The sequence below is a fragment of the Oenanthe melanoleuca genome, chromosome 20 (genome assembly GCF_029582105.1).
Source record: "Oenanthe melanoleuca isolate GR-GAL-2019-014 chromosome 20, OMel1.0, whole genome shotgun sequence".
Lineage (NCBI taxonomy): Eukaryota > Metazoa > Chordata > Aves > Passeriformes > Muscicapidae > Oenanthe > Oenanthe melanoleuca.
Window position 1 is genome coordinate 1,080,182 of NC_079353.1, and position 16,624 is coordinate 1,096,805.

The window sequence follows — 16,624 nt, forward strand, 5'->3', positions numbered from 1 at the left end:
TGGATGGATGATGGATGGATGATGGATGGATGGATGGATGGATGATGGATGGATGATGGATGGATGGATGGATGGATGGATGGATGGATGGATGATGGATGGATGGATGGATGATGGATGGATGATGGATGGATGGATGGATGGATGGATGATGGATGGATGGATGGATGATGGATGGATGGATGGATGATGGATGGATGATGGATGGATGGATGGATGGATGATGGATGGATGGATGGATGGATGGATGATGGATGGATGGATGGATGGATGATGGATGGATGATGGATGGATGATGGATGGATGATGGATGGATGGATGGATGGATGATGGATGGATGATGGATGGATGATGGATGGATGGATGGATGGATGGATGGATGATGGATGGATGGATGGATGATGGATGGATGATGGATGGATGGATGGATGGATGGATGATGGATGGATGGATGGATGGATGATGGATGGATGGATGGATGATGGATGGATGATGGATGGATGGATGGATGGATGATGGATGGATGGATGATGGATGGATGGATGGATGATGGATGGATGGATGGATGGATGGATGATGGATGGATGATGGATGGATGGATGATGGATGATGGATGAATGATGGATGGATGGATGATGGATGATGGATGGATGATGGATGGATGGATGATGGATGGATGGATGGATGATGGATGGATGATGGATGGATGGATGGAGAGAGGATGAAGAGAGGAGGGAGAGAGGATGGAGAGAGGAGGGAGAAAGGAGGGAGGGAGGAGGGAGGGTGACTCACAGGGCTCTCTGAATCATTGGGGCTTCCCCGGGGCGAGGCAGGGCTGGGCTCGGGCCGTGCTGCGTGTCCAGGGAGGGGCAGGATCAGCTTCCAGCTCCCCACAGCTCAGGAACAGAACAGCCTCCCTGCCCTGGGCCCGGGAGTGCCCACAGTGACAGCAGGGAAGGGATGGCAGGTGCCACAGGACACTTGTGGCAGTGGCTCCTCGAGCTGTGCTTGCTCTCCAGTTCCACCCGGGGCAGCTCCTGGGAGCTGCTCTGCTCTCCTGGCATCACCCCCTGCTTCCACCCACCCCGAAAATCATCTCTGGCCCGAACTGGAGCTGTGAGCTGTACCACATGCTCTAAATGAAGTGCTAATTAAATACTTGTACTTAATGTAGACAGCATTTCTCTGAGCAGGCTGTAATGCAGTGCAGATGTCCCAAACCCCTCGGAGAACAGCCCAGGGAGCAGACGCACGTTGTGTCCCTGTCCGAGGTGGGGATGGAGCCCAGTGCCTGTGACTGGCAGTGGTGCAGAAACAGCCCCTGCTGACCCCAATTCCCACACACATCCTCCCACTGGGACCCCCAGTGCCTGTGACTGGCAGTGGTGCAGAAACAGCCCCTGCTGACCCCAATTCCCACAGATCCTCCCACAGGGACCTCGCACTGGAGCTGCAGGTGCTTCCAGCTTTAAACGTGGGGCAGGAACGGGGGAGCTGCTGGGTGGGATGGGCACTCAGAGACCTCAAGGAAACAGGTGAGAGCTGCTGGCTGCTGAGAAAGGGACTCAGAGTCCTGGGTGTGGGCCCAGCCTGCCCAGTGCAGACAGGGCTGCACAGCAGAGGAGCTGGGAGGGTTTGGGCTCAGCACTAAACCCTTCCTGGCAGCAGGAGAAAGGCTGAACCCAGCTCTGCAGAGCTCTGCTCACGTTCTGGCCACTGCAGTCGTGTTTCAGTGGCCAGCAGCCCGGGCTGGGAGAGCTGCCTTGCCCAGGTTTTGGGATGTGCTGGTTAATTAGCTGCCATTAATGAACTGTGTGTCCAAGGGCATCCCCAGCCCAGCTGCCCATGAGCAGCTGCTTCCCAGGAGGGCTGGAGCCAGTCCAGCTCTGTGTCCAGGGAAGGGCTGGAGCAGAATGGGAGCCCTTGTGCAGAGCAGAGGGACAAACACAGGGGCTGCACTTCCAGCAGGGATTGTTCTCACTGTGCAGTGTACACCAGTTGTTGCCGTTATTTATTGATTTGTTATTATTTATTGCTGTGGTTGAGTGGAGCCAGTGTGTTTCCTTGCTGGAAGAAGAGTCTGCACTGAGCTCCTGCCCCAGTGCCCCCAGTCTGCAGTGACAGGGGGCAAGGAGTGTCAAAGCTGCTCCTGCAAGGACTCCTGGGCTGGTCCCCCATTTCTTCCAAGGTGCTTCTGCAGTGCTGGGAGTGCCCCAGGGTTCTGTGCTCTCTTGGGAGAAAGAGGAGGTAGAAATCCAGGATGCTGCAGGAATGAGAGAAAGGAGGAAGAGAGCAGATTGAAGTGGAGAGCTCCCCTTCAGCAGGTGTTGCACACTGAGGATGTCAGTTCGACTGCCTGTTGCTATTTATTGTGGCAAAGTTCTGGAGTATTTAAATCATTGTAGATTCAGATGAGTCATGAGGCAGAGCTGATCCTTTATCTGTGGCCGTGCTGGTGAATGGTTTCTTAGCAAGAGTCTGATTTCCACCTTCTCTCTTTTAATGGCATTGCCATTCTCAGATTATTTTGTCACAAAGGACAAAATGAGTGAAAGCAATGCTCCTGGGGCTCTCTGTAATCCCAGGCTCACACACTGCTGCCCAGTATTGCAGAGATATTCCAAGTTCTCACTATCCAGAGAGAACTAACTGAGAGAGGGGGTTCCCTCCTCACTCTGCTTTTGTGGGACACTCCAAGAGGAATTTTTACTGCTGTTGGTGAGCAGGTCTCTGAGCCAGGTCTCATCTTGCACATCTTTAGCCAAGAGACAAAGTGTCATTGGTGTGGGATGGGCACTGCAGGCATCCTGCAGCAGGGAGTGTTTGGGAGTGCAGGGGAGTGTTCCCAGTGGGAAGAACTTCCAAAAAAAACAAAAGAAAATTCTGCAAAGTTCAATTCTGCATGTGGAAGTAGATCTGATTTTCAATTTTCAAGTTCAGCTCTCCAAATATTTCTGGGTAGGGCAAGCTGGAATGGGCTGGAATTATAAATAGGATCATTCACATGGGATGTGTTTTGACACCAAATGTTCTCTCCTGCCCAGAGGCCAGGCAGCTCTCAGGCAGCCCCCAGCCCTGGAACCATTGCTTGGGGGGCTGTGGTGGTTTTGTCCTTCTCTAAAATCAGAGTCAAGGTTGAGACTTGACTCAAAGTTTGAGAGAAGACAGATCCTTGTCCCAAGGATGGTGCTGGAGCCAGGGACCTCGAACAGAGGCTGCTGTTGGGAGAGGGATGTTGGGGGTATAATGCTGGGAGGGAACTGACTCATCACTTCCATTCTGCTCCTCTGCCAGCACAGCACAAAACCTCTTTTATCACCACACTCTCTTCTTCAGCTCCCTTCTGGAGGGGTCTAAAGCTGCTCAGAGGGGTTTAAAGCTGCTCAGAGGGGTCTAAATCTGCTCAGTGTGCAGGTCTCTGGTGCTGGCTGCACTCTGGGCTGCTGCAGCCCCTCTGCTCCCTGCAGGAAAACTCTCCCCACGCTCAAGGATGAGGATGAACCTGAGCTGCTCCACTGAGGCACACACAGACCCCTCAGGAGGAGAAACTCAGCTTTGCCAGCAGTTCCTGTGCCCCAGTGCTGCCTGGGGCTGTGTTTGAGGAGGGCTCTGCCTGTGCCATGTGCTGGGAGATTTTGGGAGCCTGCCAGGCACAGGCACTGCTGGGAGAGCTGGAGCTGCTGCTCTGCCCTCACATCTGCCTTTCATTTTCAGTCAGAGCTGCTTGGTGAAAAGCCAGCTCATCCACAGGGCTCAGGGAGGGCTTTTTGTTTGTTTTAAAGGGGCTGGTTTGAGCCAATTTCAGTACCACAGAATTAGTTTTTAATACATTTTTTCCCCCTGAATTAGAAGTACTTTTGGATACAGAGTGTTTCACATGGATCTTATGGGGAAATTATTATCCACCATTATTTTTTGTAGTGGTATCTGTGTGTTGTGAAGGGCCAGGACCTCCCTGTACCAGGGCACAGCAAATGGGAAATCCAGTGGTGCTGGAGGTACCAGGGATGCTCCTGGGGAGCTGCTGCCTCTGCCCATCCTCTGGAGCCAGGGATCCTGAAAAGTTTGACTTGTGTGAGAACCAGAGGAGGAGCTGTCCCAGGTTTTATATGGAACTTCTGGCACTGTGCTGGGGCTGGTGTCACATCCTCTTCCATTTGTGCTCTTGTGGCAGATGAGGAGCTGGCTTTGTACTGAAGATCCATGAAAAGTCACTGTTTAATCAGGAACTTCAAAGGAGCTGGAAGAGGATCCATCTGTGCTTCAACCATCTTTAGCTTTAGGGGACAAGTCTGGTACCAAACAGGAAAACAACAGCAGGTCTTGGATCATGGAGTTTTCACTCTTTCATGGCAGTTTCTCTGTGAATTGCAGTAACAGAAACACTGGCCTGGAACTAACACAGAAGGACTCCTGCTATTGCTTGCTGGCCTTTATTTATCCAGGGCTTTATTTGATACTTAGCACAATTTGAAAATAATTCTTTAAGTGGAGCATGGAGTTACTGCTGAGCAGTAACCCCTGGAACAAGAGTTTCCCCTGAGAGGGGCAGGGAGCACATCAATGCCACTGACAGAGAAATAACACAGAGGTAAAGCTCAGCAGAGCACTGTGCCAGGCACACTCACACCTCCCTGCTTTGCTCTTCTTTGCTCCTTTGTGATGAATGTGAGTTAGTGACAATCAGTGGGAAATCCCCACCCTGCACCCACACAGCCCTTGGTACTCCTGAGATCCCAGACTCCTTTTACTCTGCATAAATGTGACCTTTCAGTCTGCTGAAGTCACACTTTTTTTTTCTTTTTTTTTTTAATTATTATTACTCTATAGCTGGTGATTTATATTTTCTATAGCTGCTGATTTTTTGGCTAAAGGTGCAGGCTTTAGTGATGAAAATCCAGCCTTGCTCTGCCAGCAGGTGTGACAGGCAGTAGTTGGGCTGTCAGACCTGGTTTAAATATCTGAAAATAATAACTGTGTGCTTGTAGAGCAAGGCCCAGCCTCCAGGAGCCCACTCTGCTTTCTGCTGTATGGCAAAAGCTTAAAAGGACCCTTAGTATTGAACAAGCTCAAACCCATCATTCCCTCCTGGTTCACTGTCTTTTTGCCATCAGAGGTTGTAACTGCAGGGACAGGCTCCTCTCTGCCTTGTGTGGGAAGTGGAACTCTCAGAATTTTACATCTCTGCTTCTCTCAGACTTTGGGGGACATTTTTAGGGAGCTGGGATAGCTTGGCCTGTCCCCAGTGCTGTATGTGGTGGCATTACTGATGCAAGATGAGCAATTTTAGCTTTTTATGGTTCTTAATTGAAATTTAAGTTTTTATAATTGATATTTCTTTCCTTCCTCCATGCTTGGCCTTCCACAAATGAGTTCCTTTTTAAAAATTCCTTTTTAAGGAAGGAAGGAGAAGCACTGAGCTCGTGTCTGGCCCCTTCTGTTTGAACAGAGCCCTGTGTGTCCCCCCAGCACACAAAGGGGCTCTGTGCAGGCAGGGCTGCCTGAGAGGCTCCTTGTTGAGGATGCTCCATCCCCTGAGCAGACTGGGCAGATTGGCATCAGGGGAGCCAGGGGGAGGGAGGGCTGGGGCTGTTTGTGCTGAGGAGCAGAGGAGGATGAGCCAGCCTGGCTGGTGGCAGTGCCACAGGGGCAGCTCAGGCTCCTCAGGGGCTCTGGGCACTTGGGACCCTTTGGAAGAAGGGATGTGGGAAGTGAATCCAGTGCTGAGACATTTCTTAGGCAGTAAAATCAATTCAAGGAAATAATTCTCCTGCTGCACCTGCCCATGTGAAGCCTCAGCACCTTCTCCAGGCCACAGGAACAGTTTCAGATCCCACTTGGCTCAGTTTGTCCAAGCAAAATAAATGCCCAGCACACCAGGGGGATGCAGGGCTGAAGGGGAATGTGCTTTGTGGAGTCAGCAATTGCTCCCCAGGGTTTCAGAGAGGGACCAGCAGCAGCTCTGGCTCTTCCCCAGGAGCCCAAAGCCAGGCCAGGCTTGGCTGAGCTGGGCTCAGGGTGTGCAGTGTCTGCTGCTCCCTCACACATCTGCAGCTGCCACGGCAATGTTTGCTCAGCCAGGTCATGAGGAGCCCAGCCCCAGCCCTGAGTGCTGCTGGTTGGTGTCAGAGCAGAATTTGCTCTCTTGGCAGGGTGCAGAGCAGAGCTGCTCTCAGTGAGTGTCTCCAGCTGCTGCTCTCCCCTCACCCAGGGCACTGACTCATGCTTTCTGCCATCACAATAAGTCTGTTTTCATAAACAAAATTAAGTGTGCTGTGTTTATTCATTAGGGAGATTTGGAGTCTCTCAGCAACCACGAAATGCACTTCATGGGATGAGCTCCTCTCCCCATTCCCCCTCTGTCCTTTAGCAGCTGAGTTGGGAAGGTTTGGGAGCAGAGCAGGCTGCTGCTCTCAGGGTCGGTGTGCTGAGCCCCAGGGAGGGTCACTCTGGCTCTGGGGGGGGATGCAAAGTGCCCAGAGCTGAAACACAGAGTGGCACAGCGAGAGCAGCAGCTTTGGGCAGGGCACAGGAGGGTCCCCCAGCCCTGCTGGGGACAGCTGAGCTCAGCTCCCTGCAGATGGCACTGCCAGCCTGTGCTGCAGCACCCCAGAACATCCACCTGCCTCTGCTGCCTGTGTCTGAGCAAAGGGAATGGCTCTGCTCTAGTGCCCTGGGCTGCCTGTAACTTGGTCTGTGTGGAACAAAGAGGTGTCTTTGTGCTGCAGTCACCTCTGTGCCTCTGCCTGTCACCCACCCGTGTGCAGGGCAGCTCCTGCCAGCCTCCCCAGACCCTTCCAGCGTTTCAGGGTGAGTGATCTCTCACAACCTCAGCCATTCTCTGTGCAGGGCAGCTCCTGCCAGCCTCCCCAGACCCTTCCAGTGTTTCAGGGTGGGTGATCCCTGTCAGCCTCAGAGATTCTCTGTGCAGGGCAGCTCCTGCCAGCCTCCCCAGACCCTTCCAGCGTTTCAGGGTGGGTGATCCCTCACAGCCTCAGAGATTCTCTGTGCAGGGCAGCTCCTGCCAGCCTCCCCAGACCCTTCCAGTGTTTCAGGGTGAGTGATCTCTCACAGCCTCAGAGATTCTCTGTGCAGGGCAGCTCCTGCCAGCCTCCCCAGACCCTTCCCAGCGTTTCAGGGTGAGTGATCTCTCACAACCTCAGCCATTCTCTGTGCATTTTGCCCTTTGGGTCACTAGGAGCTCAATCCTCTGCTGTGACTTTGCTTTTCCTAAATAAAATGAGTTCAAGCCCCTCTGGACCGTGGGATGCTGAGTCCAGAGGAGCAGCCAGCCCAAGAAGGCACAGGGACAGGAGGATGAGGATGGTGCTGGGTGGCAGCTCCTCTTCCCCACGGAGCTCCCTTGGAGCAGCCAGGCCACCTGAGCCAGCCAGTGGTGATGTATTGAGAAAAGAATCTGCTCTGAAGCTAAAGGCAGCTCCTTAAATTGCCCGAGTTACATTTGTGTTTCAGCAGAGAAGAAGAAGCTGTAAATCGCTTATTTACACAGCGGAGCACGCGAGTGCTCCCTCCAGATGTTCATTAGAAACATGGATTTTTCTTCCTTGCTGCTACCCTGAAAACTGGGAAAAAAAGTCAGCTATGCTGAAGGGTTACAAAAGAGTGAGTTAAGTCTACAAAATCCAGGAAATTTCCCGTTAAGATGAAAAATCTGGGGTTCTGTTGCAGTCCTTTAATTCGGCCCCAAGACATAAATTAAAGCCAGAGGATCAGGTCAGGTGCTCAAGTTCTCAGAGCAGAGCTGTGGAATTTCCAGGTTAAGTTACTTAAATTTTCCTGTTGCTGAATAAAGCTAAAATCCTGTGTGCCATATATTTGCTCATCATAAAATGTTCTCTGCTAGCCAGTAACAGCTCCTTTGTTGGCAAAGCCTGTCTGGCTCATGAGGCTCCCAGCCTTTGTACAGGGTTTGGGAGTTAAGAACTTCCACATGGCCCCTGCTCTGAGGCTTTTGTGAATAAGCAAGGCAAAGCACTTGCTCCATGGCCAACAAATGGTTTGAATTCTCTGGGTTGAAATGCAAAGGATAATATTGATTTTGTTAAGGTAAATGTCTTTAATTGAAGGCTGTATAAACTCAGCTCTCCCTGGGCCATAATGGGCTCTGGGCATCCCTCCAGCACAGCAGTATGAAAATGTCTCTTTTAGTGTCTCCCATAGAGAAATGTAGAATTAAGAATTTAGATGAAAAAAAGTGAAGTGGAGTCCATCCCCAGTCTCTACAAAAGCATCCACTGGTGCAGAAGGACATTTACATGGATGGCAGTCACTGCTTTATTAAGGTCAAGGCTCTGCAGTGCTGCTGGTGTGGGTTGGTTTGGGTTTTTATTGGGGTGGTGGAACAGAAAATGAAAAGAGGGAAGAGAGGGAAATGAAGGAGTCTCAGTGTGACTCAGTGTCTCCACAGGAGCTGGGTGGGATCCTGACCCAAAGGGGAGCTGGGGAGCTCATTAGTGATGACTGCAGCTCCAAACTCTGCAGCCCTTCTGCACAACCCACTGCTGAGTATTTAGGAGGGTGACAAGGACAAGAAGACAAGTGGGTGACCCAGCCCCCTGATATTCATTTATCAAAGGTAGTAAAGGAATTCAAGAACACACCAAACACTCTTGCAGCAGATGATGCCCTTTCATTTATTGCTAATCTACCATAGTACAGGCAATATATAAAAATACTTTACAGATAGCAAAAAATCATTACATTGGAGGTTAACAACGTTGTTGTAGGAATGTGAATGACATAAATCCCTTTTCAATTGTGAGAGTTGCAATTTGATTCAAAAGACATCTGTTAGGATGATGTGAGTGACACGTGCTCACACGTGGCTTTACCTGAACATCCAGGGCAGGGAGGGCTGGACTTTGGGGGGAATCCCTTCATAATGACTCACTCAGACACAAATGTGAGGCCAGGCAGGCAGCACTGGCCAGGTCTCTGTGCCCAGGTGCCAGCACCACAGCAGAGCAGTCCCTGCTCAGAGCAGGGCCCATCCTGCAGTTCCAGCACTCCTGGGCTCTACAAACATCCTTCACTTCTGACACTCTGCCCTTCTGGAGCTTTCTACCCAATGTTGCTATTTTAGGAGTTATAGGAGGAAACTCAACCCCCCCCAGGTAACTCTTTGCAGTTGAGATCACCTTTTACAGCATCAGCACCTTCAGGAGGAGTTTATTGCAATGTGCATATTTTAATTTCTATTTCTGTGCCCCTGAAACAATGAAAATGGCCAAACAAACCTTAAACAGACCAGAGTGGGCTGACCCTGGCTGGCAGAGAAGCTGCTATCAGCTGTGACCCTGCAGTTCTAACTCAGCAGACATTAAAGACACAGAGGCCAATCTGATGTCAAACGTTCCAAAAGGTGAATGATTCCTTCTGAACTGAGATGAATAAAGAATCACAACCTTCCACATGTGATGGCAGAGTGCTGCCTCACAGGTAAGAAACCACTGCAATGTCAATGATGAGGAAAGGAGTTGATTTCTGGAGAATTTTACAATCCACCCCATCGAGACCAGCAGTGGCATCTCTTCCTATTGCACAGGAATATGGAACATAAATTACAAACACTCAGAATTGAGCTAAGCTGGAACATCAGATGATTGTAAGTGGTGCAAAAATGATGAGGATCTGAATCAGTTTAAGATTTGAAATTAAGACAGTCATTTTCTTGAGTCCCATCTGGCAGATCATTGTTCCCTATTAAGTAGCAATTTGGAAAGAAATGCAGGGGGAAAAGTCAGATTGAAATATTTAGAAATATATTTCTTAAGTGTTTAAAGCTGTCTTTGAAGTCTTTGGGAAATTCATAAAATACATCTTTTTTTAGGACAACAACAATTCAACAACAATTGCATAGGAAAGTAAGGCATTCAGAAAATGAAAACTGATCCTTCATAAATACAAACCTTAATCCAAAAGTTGTTGCATATTTGGTCAGACAAAAAGCACAGCCACTTTGGTTGTAAAGATATGGATTACAAAATACACTTTAGAAAACATGCTAGCTACTTTGAGAACTGGTTTAGATATGTTATGAAGCAGCAGATTTTATACACTAGGGGATAACATAGTGCTGGTCTGGAAATGCTCTGTTCCTACAGGGAGAATGGAGGGATATTTACAGGAATACAAATAAAGCAAGTGCAAAACCCATGACTCTTCTACATTCTTTCTCCCAATAAAAACAACATACATGAGACACTTTCACTCCACTGCTGTTGCTCAGATCTTACATTTTGCTCATTCTCATGGAGAAAAACAAAACCAGGAATTTGGTTGCAAGTATCTTCACAAGCAATTCCTCTCCTGGCAAAATCCACTTCCAACACTCATAACTGACAAAAAAAAAAAGTCTTCCTGATATCTGCCCACTTCCATTCCACTCTCAGACTGTTTACATATCATGAATGATGATTTTTATTCTATGTATATTTGATGCAGGAGTTTATAGAAGCTCATCCTGTATTCGCAGCCAAAGCTCGGATGGAAAAATGGAAGTTAAAAAAAATTACACAGACACACACACACAAGACAAACAAAAAAGAGATGAACTTTTGAGTTCCAACATGCCCCATGAACTTCACATGGTGCAACTTTGATGGAAAATGCATTAGAGTTGTTCACCCTGCAGACAAGATATTTGTAGGCCTTTGGTACAATGGCAGGAAGGCACTGTGGTGAAACATTCAGATAACTGAGGAAAGACAGAATTTCCTCATGTGCAAATATGGCTATCTTCCAGATAAAGTGAGAACAAATTGCTCACAAAATGCTATTAACTCTTCCAAGGTTAAGCTCGTGCTTCTACAGAGAGAAAGTTGTATTAACAGAAATACTAATACTGGAAAAACTCTGCTCAGCAAGAACAGGAAATAATTTAGTACTGTAAATATTGAAATTCTTCAGCCTAGCTATATCATTTTAACATACCAGTTTCCCTTTTAAAGAGACAACAATGCACAACACTATGTCTGAGGATGCTCCTTTTCTCCAGAAATAAATACAAAGTTGGTTGAAGCTGAATTATTTAACTAAAAGCAGATGGGGCAGCACAGCCTGAACCCCTAAAATACAGAATACACGGGGTGGAGCCTCCACACTGAGCTGCTGCAGGGCTGGTGTTCCTGTCTAACCATGGATAAAATAACCCACAGAGAGCAGGGCATGGGCAGGGCTGGGACCCAAACACCACCCTGGGCACTGCCCACTGCTCTGGGAACTCATCCCCACCCTCCCAGCGAGGATTTTTATCCTAATTTCTGATTTTTATCCTAATTTCTCTGTCAGTTTGAAGCCATTCCCCCTTGTGCTGTCACCACCAGCCCTTGGACAGCCCCTCTCTGTGTGGGTGTATTAAAAAAATGACATTGTACAATATGTACACAGATCAATTATTACCTATGCATTAAAGATGAGAAGGAATACAGTCAATGCAAGCCTGGCTAGAGCACCTGTAGCACATTAAAAAAACCCTTCTGCCCCAAAAAAAACCCAAACAAAAAAATCAGCCCCAAAAAAAACCAAAACAAAAAACCCTAAAAACATCCCAACAGAACAAAACAAAATAACCCCCAAAAATAAATCCAGCAAATCAAAACCCAAGCCTCTCTCCCCCTGCAGAGCAAAGTGCCTGAAGAAGAGATGGGCACAGTGGGATCTGGAGTGTTCTGGTGGCAGAGGTGTCCTGGTGTCCCTGCAGGGCTCCTCTGGTCCCTGAGCTCCAGACCCAAACCCAAATTTCAGCTGCTCCTTCCTTTTGGGGTTAATTTATTATTTCAGCATCAATCCAGAAGGCAGAATTTAAACACTGACTTTTTTTTTTTCTTTGCTCAGATCCAGCACTAGTTTTTCCTTTCCTCCCCTCCTTTTTTAAATTGATATTATCTAAAAATAAATATGCAAAAAATTATTCTCCTAAATTGATGAGTAGTTGCTGCAACCAGGGCAGCAGCAGCAGCACATCACAGGTCTGAAAAGACCTTCCTGGGCTTCTTTGAGCTTCAACTTAAAATCCAGCAAGAGAGAAAGTTCTACCAGGAATATGAGGATTTTTTTTTTTCTGTGGATGGTTTTTTGGTCTGTTTTTTAAACTTCTCTTCTGCTTTGCAGGTTGGATCATGGAAAATGTTTGATATATCCAAATGTGAAATTGGGAGATGCATTTGGTCTGTTCTTTTACTCAGCTACCACAAAGAACTTCTGACAGGCAACTTCTGGCCTTTAGAATATGTCAGAATTGTCTGATTCATCAGACTGCACTAAAAACCCTTCACATATGTCAGAGTCTGGCCCACTGACAGTTTATAACAATCCAAAATAGCTTCTTGAGCCAGTCTGAGTCCTGCTGAGTGCTAACAGGAATTCCCCTCTTCAGCAAGGCTGGGCCTCACTTTGCTTCTGTGAAAGTCAGCAATTAAAAACTAAATTAAATTTAATTTTAAAAAGGCCATTTTCACCTCTGCAGGTCCAGGCTGAGGCTTGGCCATGGCACCTGCAGGGCAGAGCTCACAAGGAGAGCACCAGAGGGAGGAATTTTGGGATGCAGGGAACTCATTTTGGGGTTTAAGGTTTGGATCTCCCAAAGCAGAAATAAAGCCAGGCTGTGCCATTAATGCCAGGGGGGATGTGCAGGGCTCTGCTCTGGCTCTGGATCTGAGCTGGGCTGAGTCTGGAGTTCAGAGCTGCTCTTGAGAAATTCAGATTTCTCTTCAGATTTTAGCTGAGCCCAGGTTGGGTGCTCTGAAGAACCCAATGCTTGTTTCCCACTCCAAACCCCAACACCTTGCAGAGTTTAAGTTTTTAGTGGCAGGAAATAAATTCTTCCTGACAGTCCTGAAGAGATTTTTGTTGGACCAAGCACACACTCTGCAGGGACTGTGCAAAATCTTTCTTGAGACATTGGGGAACCAGTTCTGAGGCTGCTCTGCTGCATTCCCATCCCCTAATTCCTGCTGTGAGCAGTGGGCACGCTGGAATCCTGCAAATTTTACTGAGACACAACTGAAAACTGGAATATTTCACTGTGCTTCCTAGAGCAGAGCTCAGGCTCTGCTTTCCTGAAAATATCAGCATTCCTTATTTATAAAACCAGGAAAGATTATGATGTAATTCCTAAAATATTCTGGTTATCTTTTACTGTACACTGACCACCCACTCAGGAAGCCTTTTTATCCCACTGAGGAGGCCCTGACTCCCCTAAATATTCTAAATTGTAGCTCTAAACTGCAGGTGGCAGTGGTTACCTGGAATGTGCAAAGCAGGAGTCAGGACAGGATATTCTAACACACGAAGCAAAACATAACAAAATGCTAACTCCCATGGAAATGTATCCTTTCCAGGAATTGCTGGTAGCTCTGCAAAGCTAAAGAGGCCAGGTGGATATAAATAAATGTATATTTTCTCTGGAATGTATGGCTTCTGTAAAATGTAATTATTTTCCTCTGCAGCTTGGGTGAGTAAATGTTCCAGCTGCTAAATGAGAGAAGTTATGAGCCAAGAGCAGGTTCTACATGAAAAGAAACAGCAACAATTTGTTAGAGAGAAAATATCTAAGATGTGTTCATACACTGCCTAAATACTAATAAGGATCAATCATAAAATCTTTGGATTTACTGTGACTCCTATATATTAATCTCTGTTTTACCTGGGTTTATTTTACCTTGGGACAGGCATTGCAACTGCTGAATTGCTCTTTTCACTGGTTGGTTATGAGAATCCCTCTCCTTCAAACTCCCATCCAGTCTGAGGAGAAAAATGCAGAAAACCCCTGGGTGCAGCTGCCATCTCCTGTTTGAAATGGCAGTGCCAGAGCTCAGGGCAAACTGGCTTTGATGCCAGACTGGGTGAAGGCTGAGCGAGCTGGGGCTGCCTCAGTTTCCTGCAATAAGAATTTCTCAGGAGGGCAAATCCCTGTTGGTGACCTGAGGTGGGTGCTGCTCTCCCATGGAATATATTACTCTTTGTTCCCTCTCCCCACCCCCAGTGCCACCCCCAGCTCTGAGCCCTGCCTCCCATGGATGGATGGATGGATGGATGGATGGATGGATGGATGGATGGACACACAGATGGTTTGCAGCAGGCTTGAAGTGTTTCCTCAGACAGATGCTCTGTTCCAGGAGAACAATGTGGTCTCTGGATGGAAGGAAGGGTGTCCTTCGTGCTGTTTACACACAGAGGTGTCAGCCAAGGCTGCCACTTGCTGCCAATTCATTGTTCCTTGCACTGAGCCTCTGCCTGGAGATGAACTGCAAAGGAAGCCAGAGGTTGCAGGGGCACTGGAGAGGTCACTTGTGGAAGGATTTGGGAAAAGTTGTCTCACAAATCTCTTCTTCTATGTCTGACTTCTGGCAGGGAGTCCAGAAAATTCCTTCCTGATAATTTCGTTAACTGGGAAATAAAAGAAAGAGGAGGAAACATTAAAGCACTTCCAACATCACCACAAGGAAAAAGTAAAAGCAGTCCTTGGGAGTCAAGCTGAAAACATCCTCTCTGCATTCAGAACTTAATTCTATTAAAATCTGAATGGTCCTGCTTGCCCAGATAACACATTTTTGGGAGGTAAAGGGGAAGGAGTGGAGAGAGGAGGATTCATGTATTCCTAACACAGAGAGAGAGGCTGCAGCAGTGCCCAGGACCTGCCACATCCCTCACACATCCTCTGCCACAGACACTGCCCTGACCCAGGGAGAACGAGGAAAAAACATCTCTAGGTATCTAAGCATTTGAGCATTTTCACTAGGCTGAAAGAAAAATATTCTAAAGAGAAAAAGGTCAGGTTTGGAGGAAATTTAGTGGACAGTGATGAAAACACAGAGGCAAACACAATTCAGGTGAAAAAGTCTGCATTTGGGTGGTTTATGTTTGGTATTTTTTAATCCCACTCTAGACTCCACCTGCTTTACATCTTTATTACCATTTATTTGCAGACTGTGGCACAAACACCTTGCATGCAGCACCAGGGTACTGTGAGAGGCTGGGACAGGCTTGTTAATAAAAAGAAAGCTCAAGAGAAGACACTGAGGAACTTTGCTGTCTGTTTAAAACTCAGAACAAGATCACTTTCTTTACAACAGCCAATGTCTCCTGGTGACTTTCCACACTCACTTGCCTAGAGCACCCTTTGGCACCTCCTGAAATTCTCTCTCCAGAATTTAGGTGCTCCCTAGAATTCAAGTGCAGAAATCCCTGCACTTTGATCAGGAGACCTAAACCACGAGCATTTTGATGCAGAACTCCAGAACTGCCTTTTTGGGCTCCTTGGTGCTGAATTCATCATGATGTGGAAACTCTTTAGTCACTCTGACAAATCTGCCTTAAAACCAGAAAACAGAACTTTCTAGGTCTCAGACCCCAGATCTAAATAACTTCTCCCTGTTGATATTTAAGGGCTGAAAAAGGGACTAACTCAAACCAAAGCATCACCCAACACTGATTAATCCTCAGGTTTGCAGCTCTAAGACTCCTCTGCATTCTATCCAATTTCTAATAAATGTTTATGAGAAACATTATGAACATAGCATTAATTAACATAGCATTAATTAACATAGCATTAATTAACATAGTATTAATTACCATAGAATTAATAAACACAGTATTAATTAATAGTATTTCACTACTTGTCCCTATCTATAAAACCTGGTGCCCAGTCTCTGGCAAGTCTCTGCCAAGGGGAACACATGAATTAATTTTTAATGGTTATGATTCATGGTTTGGAATCTCCTTGCTCTCTGCGTGCTGGGATTTGTCTCTGAGAAAGTAGAATCTGTATTTTTTCAAAGCTCCATGTTGCTACTGGATATGGGGGGCTGTACTCCAGGAACTCCACTCTCAAAAAAATCCCACCAGGAACAGCCCATGGCTCAGCCCTTCCTGATTCCAGCTGGGAAATGCCTGGTTTGAACCAGCCTGGGGATGATTTGGGCAAGAAAAGCAGAATTCCTGTCCTCTCCTGCTGCCCAGCATCCTACCTGCCGCTGCCAGCTGCTGAATTTGGGGTGAATTGTGGAAATAAAGAACATCTGGGTGCTGAGTGAGTGCTGCTGTGCAGTGCAGGGCAGCAGCCAGAGGGAGGGGAGGTTGGTCCATGCAGGGCAGAACCTCCTGCTCACTCTCAGCTTCCTGCCTGCTCTGCCCAGGAAATGACAGGAGCAGCTCTTCAATGGAAATTGTTCACAGCCCCAGCTAAAAATAGCAGTGAGGTAAAAGAAGTGGGCACCCACTCTGAGAGGGTCATTTCCTCTCCAGAAACAAGTGGGCAATTTATTTATCAACACTTTTGTTCGGGCTACCAAAAATCCAGAGATGAGTTTTATCTATTCCCTTATCTGATACAATCATGGAAACACCAGAGCCAACAGGAAGGGTGAAATATGAAGTGAAACACGAGCAGATAATGAACTGGAGCTCACTGGAGAGGTCTGAGGGGCCCAGATGTGGCTGCTGCCTGCCTGGGCTGGCTCTGGGCAGGTTGGATGCTGTGGGAAGTGCTGACTCAGCCTGCAAACTTCACTTTCCCTCCCCTGAGGTCAGCAGTGGCTTCTGTGGGCTGAGGTTACAGGGGGCTGCAGCCTGAACAGGGTTCAAAAGCTGCAGGGGACAGTCT

General features: G+C 47.6%; 1 protein-coding gene across 2 annotated transcripts in view; it reads right to left on the reverse strand.

The window, feature by feature from the left end:
- Positions 1-8,635: 8,635 nt before the first annotated feature.
- NFATC2 (nuclear factor of activated T cells 2) overlaps positions 8,636-16,624 on the reverse strand; it is a 78,382-nt gene continuing 70,393 nt past the window's right edge. For both annotated transcript variants that reach the window (XM_056507515.1, XM_056507516.1), the window contains one exon: positions 8,636-14,409. In XM_056507515.1, coding sequence (XP_056363490.1) covers positions 14,354-14,409 — 56 coding nt within the window. In that variant the 3' untranslated portion in view covers positions 8,636-14,353. The remainder of the gene's footprint in view (positions 14,410-16,624) is intronic.